This window comes from Aptenodytes forsteri, unplaced genomic scaffold, assembly GCF_000699145.1.
Source record: "Aptenodytes forsteri isolate BGI_AS27 unplaced genomic scaffold, ASM69914v1 Scaffold103, whole genome shotgun sequence".
Lineage (NCBI taxonomy): Eukaryota > Metazoa > Chordata > Aves > Sphenisciformes > Spheniscidae > Aptenodytes > Aptenodytes forsteri.
Window position 1 is genome coordinate 437,029 of NW_008796051.1, and position 8,082 is coordinate 445,110.

The window sequence follows — 8,082 nt, forward strand, 5'->3', positions numbered from 1 at the left end:
AGAAGGAAAAGAAAAAAGGGGAAAAGGGGAAAAAATAAAAAGGAAAAAAGGAAAGGAAAAAAAGGGGGGGTGGGGGGAAAGGAAAAAAAGGAAAATATCCTGCAAAGATTTAATGAAAAGCCCACTCGGCCCACAGGCAGCTGTTGGGCTCAAACTGCCCGGCAGCTGCTGCCAGCGTTGCTGCATCCCTCCCCCCCCGCACTGTTCTTCACTGTTTCACCAGTGACAAGAAATAAGTCACCGAAAAAAGGAAAGGAAAAAAAGGGGGGGTGGGGGGAAAGGAAAAAAAGGAAAATATCCTGCAAAGATTTAATGAAAAGCCCACTCGGCCCACAGGCAGCTGTTGGGCTCAAACTGCCCGGCAGCTGCTGCCAGCGTTGCTGCATCCCTCCCCCCCCGCACTGTTCTTCACTGTTTCACCAGTGACAAGAAATAAGTCACCGCAGTTTTCGGTGGGGGTCAGCCAGCCATCAGAGTTTGCTGGCCTGTTAAAAACTTGGCAGGATGAAGCTCATAGCCTCAAATGATTGCTCTGAACATAGGGACAACCAGCCACGGACATGCTTGAGCCTCAGTCAAAGCCTCAGCATCGTCATGGAAGACTCACACCCAATGTGAAAGGCCCTGGCTCTGAATACCTTTTGCATATTGAGTGAAATGTACATTTCACCTTACACACGCTATAGATTTGAAAGTACATACATGCTACAAAACAGATTCTGTTCTTTAAAAAAAGTCAATAGGAGGTAAGGTGGTTCTTCTGTCTAAAGACAAATGAGTTTTTTCCATCCTTCATCACAGAGATGTGACTGCAGTGTCACTGCCCAGCAATGTTTTGCTGCAACCCATGAGTTTATGCCTATGTCTGGTTATTTTCAAAGGGTTCACATGCTGAGAAAAGAGGGAACTCTGAGCTGAGCCAGCAGAATGGCTCATTTCCAGCAGGTCGTACAATACCTGCTGACTTTCTCTTCTCCGCTCACTCGGTATAAGGCCACAGTTTTACAGAGACAAGACACCATTGCCACTGAAAGACACAGTTCTGTCCTCCCCAGGGACTGCCCCTCCATTGCACTGATTTCCTGCTATAGTGTCAGGTCAGGAAATTAATCTTGATTAGAACTAACCTAAGCAGAAAGGGAAAACAGATCTGTGTTTTGACTGCTTTTTTGTATAACCCAAATACTTGGCTTGGAGGGAAAGGATGGAGCAAAATGAGGCACAAGAGCAAGAGCGGCAGAGCTGTCAAGCCTGTGAAACTGCAGCCACAGGGTTAGATCCTCTTGCATGCACTTGCCTGGTTCTTTTCCAGATATAACTGTCTTACCTAATAATCAACACCATTTTACTTGTGCTTACCTTTATTCCCTTTGTTTCTATCACAGCAGCTTAATCTTCCCCCTTCCACTCTTGCAGGAGGCTGACTATGGATGAAGAAGCAATACACCCAAGCTGTGAAGGTCTCCCACTTCATGAACATCTTTGCAGTGTCCCTGCCACATCACTGCAGTGTCCCTAAGATTACTTCATGAAAGCAAGCACAGCTTATTCTAGATACATAAAAAGTTTTAGATTTGAATTGACCATTAAATACAAAGTGAATTAAGTTTATAGCTACACTACATGCAGCAGAGATGAAGGACAAATCTAGCAGTGCCTCTTCAATTTTACTAATGCATACAGAAGTTAGAAGTATTATACTAAATGGCTAACATGCTTTTGAATATGTATTATTTTAAGCAGAAAACTGAGATGACATTCCAAGAACTAGTGAAAGCTAAACTAGCAAGAGAGGCATACAGAAGAAGAAACTCCTCCTCAAAGACTGAGGACAGGTCACCTTTGCAGAATCAGACACGTCTTGCTTCAAAAATTAATCAATAAGCATTTTAAAACTTTTAGCTATTACAGGCTTTGGCAGGAGTAGGAAGCTCAAGAGCTTCTCCCCCAGAACCAATCTCCACAGAAGCCAGCTAACCTAGCACCATTTTCAGCAGAAACACTTCTGAAGAACTTGCTTTTACAGATGTGATAAACGACAGAAGCCCGATCTGGCTATGCTCCCCACCTGCCCCTTCCCCAGTAAAATTCCTGAACAGAAATATGGTAACAGAATCCCTCTTACAAGCAAATCATGGAAACTCTGACCTGGGCTGAGTTACAAAGGAAACCACAGCATGCTGTTGTGCATTATTTATTCTAAATACTCTGAGGTCTGATCAGAAGAGATAAACATAAGAATACTTTAGATTTAGAATTTAAAACAAATTCAGTATGTATATTATATAAACTTTTATTTACATAAGGCATCAAAATTGCCCTTTTTAACAAAAGGGTCATTTTCCCTTTTACCAATACTTTGGTGAAAGAAATGTCACATTTAGTAGACTAATATTCACTGGTATACTTGTTCCAAACAAGCAGCTACAATCCAACGTACAAGATGAAAAACCAAATGCAAAAGATCTAAGCGTACTATTTCATTAATCACTCTGTAGAACAAAGAATTAAGGCTTGTTTGCATCACGATGATGATCAATCATGCATCATTTATTCCCACAAAGAATAAAATTCATTTCCAACTAGAGCAGGAATAGCAAAAGAAGAAGTCCGGTATAATCCCCACATTGTCTACATCAAAAAACAATTTGGCATCTTAGAAGTGAGATTGAAAAGTATGGGGAAAGAGAGAGGAAAACAGAAAACGGCCCTTGCTTCAGAATCCTTTGTAAGCGTTTCCAGTGTCCATTTGCAGGAACCCTTCAGTTTAAAAAGGAAAAACAGGACATTCAAGGACTGATCTAGAAACATTTTCAGAAAGACTAAAGTTGTGGTTCCATTGATCATGAATATGAAATATGTAGAGAAAATACATTGTTTGGAATAATGAATTCCACACTGAGATCCCCAAGTAAACAGCATATGTACATTGAGCTGAGCCTGTTTAATAGGTCTCACTTATAAAAATGGTAAACCTGTATTATTTTTCAGCCTGATTTAATAATTCCTGAGTTTTAGATCACTGCTGAGCCACAGCAGACATAACTTTGAATAATGTAGTGAAAAGTTTTGCAAATCACTTTCAACATTAGCACACATTTTGTTCAGCAACTTTCAATCATCAATAAAAGTCAGTCTTCCAGGTCCTTCATTTTTCATCCACCTCCGATATCTCTTCCATCGGGGATCCATGGCCATCTTCTTCTTTAACTCCTCCTCTTGTTCTCTTTTATAGACCTGATAGACAGACAAAAGTTTTTAATAATGTTGAAGAAACAGCTTAAGTTAACCTCGGGGGGGGTGTTAAGCATTCGTAGTTCAACCATTTGTCAGCTTACTGTTTTTACTGAAGACTGAATTGCAACATAGAAGCAGACCTTGACCAACAGAAAGTGCAGGAGCACCTTCAACTGAGGAGCCTACTGGCTGTAGTTGAGATGCTTTGCATTTTTGCTGAGAGCAGAACTACCTCCTTGTAAGATGGTGCTGCAAGCTCTAAAACTTTTTTGCTGAAGAACTAGATGCTCATGCGTTCAGCAAAATAAAATTTACAGTAAAGAACTGCTAATGCTCAGAAAGCTAAATTTTGAGTCCCTTCTCAGCACACATACTGTTCAATGCAGTTGTTCAGCTCCTCACTTTAGCCATTTTCCCATTTCAAAGTCATTGTCTAGATAGAATACTGCTACGGAACTTTTTATTCCTAATTAAATTTCTCAACTAAGTTAATATATCTGCATTAAGAATTGGCAGTACCAAATGGTAAGTAATTACATTCTGTCAAGAAATGGTGTCATTGTAATGAAATCTACAACTATCAGTGAAGTCAAGTATCTAAAAAAAGCAACAACATCTGCATTTTTATTCTGGAAGGCAGTTTATGTGGATACAGCCAGTGTAAATCTCAACACTGTACAGGTTTATGTCATCTCAGTGTCATCTGACTTCTTCCGTTAAGGTTCTGCTATGCATGAACGAGAATTTTTTATAGATGGCTTTATAAATACACCAGCTCAACGTTCAGTGATCATACAGGTTTTAAGCATTTTTAGGAAAGCAACAGAGGGGAAAAAAAAATATTGTGGAGCTCTAGGATGTACCAGTGCATTGAATTCTTGGTCTTTCCCATCCTAAAAGGACATTGGAATGCAGATCGGCGTCTCCAATGATTAAAGAACAGAGAAGCTTTTGGGGAGAAACACCTAAGCATATTTTTCAGCCTAGAAAAGACACGACTAAGTTTCAAGTAAGGATATGGTAGTGGTACACAGTAGCACAGGTAGCACAAGAAAAGAGAATAAAGTGTGATTATTCTCCAATAATACAAGAACCAGCAGGTGTCCGGGTGGCTTAAAAAAACCCCATCTTCTACACATATCGTTGAACTCATGACCAGATGGCAGAGCAGATACTGAAAGCTTTAATGCATTCAAGGAGTGACTAGATAAGTTTATTAAAGAAAAACCTCATTAAAGCAATTACCTACAAAGACACCATTTCCTTTTCAGGAAGTCCCAAAGCTGCAAATTATACTGGAAAAATACTGCTATATAAGTATGTACTTACATACTTTCATGTATTCTTCACTAAAAATCAACTGCTGGCCACCACAGGAGATGACCTTGAGCTAAACAGACTTCACGTCTGGCAAATACAGCTCTTCCATATTCAGTGACCAAAACATCACTAGTTAGAAACAGCATGGGTCCCAAACCACGTCATTTTTTCCTCTACAACAACAAGGATATCCATCCTATCTTACTTTTTTCCATATAACATCTGCTTTGACTAGCAACATTACCCAATCTTTCGACTTCCAGATTGTTTTCTAGCAAACCCATCATAATTCAACATATGTATGTACCTGTCAGCTAACCCTTTCCTTACATTAGCATCAATTTTATTATTTTCCTCTTCCAGTTTCTAGATTAATCCACCCCTGCCTACTTTTAAAGAAGCATTCTCTTATCTTTGGTGCCCTGCCAGCAGTAAAGGCAGTTCTGCCACCAGCCCATTTCTTTTCCCAGCGTATGCAGAGCAGCAGCAACTTCTCCTCTTCCCCTTAAGCAGGCCAAGTTCGTATTCTCAGTTTCTCTTCTAGAAACCTCCCGCCCAGACGGCCCACAGATGAGCTTCTGTGGAACAGAAGCGTTTTGTCAATCTGCTACCTGCTGGCATCCCAAGTCATTCTGGACTGCAATTCCATGCTGTGGCTAATGTTCTTTCACTGCTCTCACAGAAAGCTTAAAAAAAAAAAATTATGTATTGACTATTTAGTAACTGGCTATCCATGGCAAGAGTAGCAGTTGTGCCCAATGGTATTTCATATACCATCTTCACTTGAATAGGTATACAGCACAGCAAGAACAGTCCCTGACTCACTGAAGGCCAAAGAACTACCAAGGGACAGTTTAAAAAAAAAAAAAGAGCTAGGAATTAATGGCTTAGAAGACTGATGAAATAGGAGTTTCAGATGATCCAGGTAATCCTTATTACAAATTACTGTTTGGAGAACAGTCTTCAACCCACTGTAATAACTTTGTCAAACCACATTGTTATAAGAAAGCCTTTCATCAGATTCAACTAAATCTTGTATGCATAGATTCCCTAACAATCACAGGCGGATGTTCCCTGACCGAGCAAATCCCTTCCTATATCCACGGGCACGGTCAGGAGCTGTTGTCTACCAGTCCATGAGCATAAGAAGTCAAAGAAAACACACTGAGTGGTTGTCTAACAGTTTTCAATTTAGAAAGCAATAGCTAAAATTGAAGCAATGCTTCACACAGCCGTCCCAAGCACCTTCACAAAATAGCTGTTCTTAGTATGGGAGCGCTGGATAACTAACATTAGCTTTTCCACCAGAGCTACCCACCTCATAGTTTTCTCGTATCCACAGTTGCCGTTCAAGAAAGGTCTCTTTTTGATGATCTTCTAGGCTGTCAAACTGAGACTGAGACATTTTCATGTACCTTCGTATGATATACAGCTTCTCTTCCACACCGTACTCTTGCCCTTTAATAGTGAAACAATAAATCCACCAACAGTACCAAACTACGTATTTGCACAAGTAAAAAGGAGCGAGCAGGATCTGAAATAGAAGGATATCGTATATCTTGGGCTTCTGATAACCGCCTTTTATATCTATTTTATTTTTAATAATGTCTTTGATGATTTCTTCTTCTTCTTCACGAATTTCTTCTTTAGAACGCCTGTTCTTGCCTTTTTCTTTAGTCTTGTTGAGTAAACCTTGTTGCCTGGCAATCTCAGTAGCTTGTATGCGGTATTTTGGCACTGTAGCTAGGTAGTTGATAGCTTCATTGTAACTACTCCACCAGCTGAAGAACTGCAATTGAACAGTAAAAGTAAAAACCATGTTTTTATACAGACACATTCCTATTTGGAGGTTTGCCAGGAAAAAAAATAATGCTGTCATACACCTTTACTCGCAATTACATTACAGCAAGGGTAAAAACTGAAGGTAACAGTACTTCTTCTGCAGTATCACAGAAGCTGTAATTATTCCTCCAAACTTAGCGTCGTGGTTTAACCCCAGTTGGCAACCGAGTACCACACAGCCGCTCGCTCAGTTAAGTATTTGGCTGCGTATGCCATTGAAATTTATTATTCCAAGCTCTCAAATTCTGATCAACATGTTTTTGTTTTAACTTCCAATAGCTCACTTTTTAGTGGGATATCTGCACCACAGAATCAGCTGTATCTTCATCTCTTAAACTTTTTGGTTATTTTTAATGACATTTTGAACCAGTAATCTAACAGATGCTAAAGAAAGGAGTTACGAACCCTCTTCCACTTAAATATTTGTCAGCACAAGTTTTCTCATCTAAAACACAGGCTGTTTTCTTGACCTTGGAACTACCACCTTCAGAGCAAACCTTGCTGAACCGAATAAAATTCTCTCCTATGAAATTCTCCTGACTTCACTGTGGTGTTTAAAATACACTGCAATGTAAGATTCACATGTTGGTAAACTCCTGATATTTAGTCCTATCATCTGAATGGAGTCTTGAATTCAGTTTGCAATTAGTCTGTTTTTTTAAAAATTACTTATGTGGCTTGGCAAACTGACACACGCTTATTTGGAGCACTAGTCCTGCCTGTGCTCAGCAACAGGCTATTCTCAGCCTGCCATGAAGAACTAAGTAACTTCTTTAGAAAAGCTGCATTTGTCCCTATGAAATATCCTACCATCAAAAGAAACTAATCTCTACCTTTGTCCAAGGTACCAAGGGCAGTCAAAAATCTGCTCAGTACACCCTGACTTCAGATTTGTTAGTTATGGACACCACACAGAAGTTTACCATGGCAGCCTCCTCACTGCCACTCTTTAATACCTGGCACGTTATGAGAGCTGCAGATACTTCTCTTCCCGTTCAGAAACTCACTGAGCAGTGTTACATGAACATGAAATTTTACCTGAAACACGGAGATGGCACACACCGTAACTAGAATCACTATTCTGACATCCACTTTAGGTGCCAATCTCCTGCTGTAGTAGTGATAATAATGCCTGTAATACTCTTCAGGATGATCCAACATGTAGTCATAATCTTTACGTGTTTCTTCATCCTGCAGGATGAGACGAAAAACATGCATAGGTTCAGACTCCTGTTTTCACTTACTCTGTCATAGCTGTGTTTTACATCTCATTAATGACCACGCTGCTATAAAATTTGCAACAGCCCAACTGAGTATGAAGCACAGAGAAAAATCTTCGGTCCTTTTCTCATATTCTCAATTAATTTTTTCTCACACTCATCTGCCCACACCTGTCTGACATAAGTGGTCTTAAACACATAAGCAAGCACTGCACGAAGACGTTTAATACTGAAATAAAGACAGGCAACTGAAATCCACATAATAAGTATTTTTAACCTCAGAATGGGAAATCCAGATGGAGTTAATAAATATTGCTTAAGAAAAGATTTTCAAATGAAGGCCTTGTGAAGAGATTGTTTTACAAATCTTTTAGAATTAGCTTACAGGGCTGTGGAATCTGTCCAATGGAAGGCCATTTCAAAACCTCATTTTCTTGGAGTTTTTTGCATTTTCACTCATGTA

At 39.7% G+C, this 8,082-nt stretch overlaps 1 protein-coding gene across 1 annotated transcript; it reads right to left on the reverse strand.

Annotated features, from left to right (window-relative positions):
* Nucleotides 1-2,517: 2,517 nt before the first annotated feature.
* Nucleotides 2,518-7,617, reverse strand: DNAJC25 (DnaJ heat shock protein family (Hsp40) member C25). Its single transcript, XM_009286256.1, has 3 exons — nucleotides 7,438-7,617; nucleotides 5,876-6,346; nucleotides 2,518-3,237 (listed from the first exon to the last, which is right to left on the reverse strand). The coding sequence occupies exons 1-3, from the start codon at nucleotides 7,615-7,617 to the stop codon at nucleotides 3,115-3,117; spliced, it is 774 nt and encodes a 257-aa protein (XP_009284531.1). The 3' UTR covers nucleotides 2,518-3,114.
* Nucleotides 7,618-8,082: the final 465 nt, after the last annotated feature.

Excerpts from the sequence above, each read along its gene's own strand:
- DNAJC25 (XM_009286256.1), bottom strand. The coding sequence starts at position 7,617 with ATGCATGTTTTTCGTCTCATCCTGCAGGATGAAGAAACACGTAAAGAT. Across the intron at positions 6,347-7,437 it reads GTGCCATCTCCGTGTTTCAG|TTCTTCAGCTGGTGGAGTAG; the intron begins GTAAAATTTCAT and ends GTTCAATTGCAG. Across the intron at positions 3,238-5,875 it reads GGATACGAGAAAACTATGAG|GTCTATAAAAGAGAACAAGA; the intron begins GTGGGTAGCTCT and ends TCTGTCTATCAG.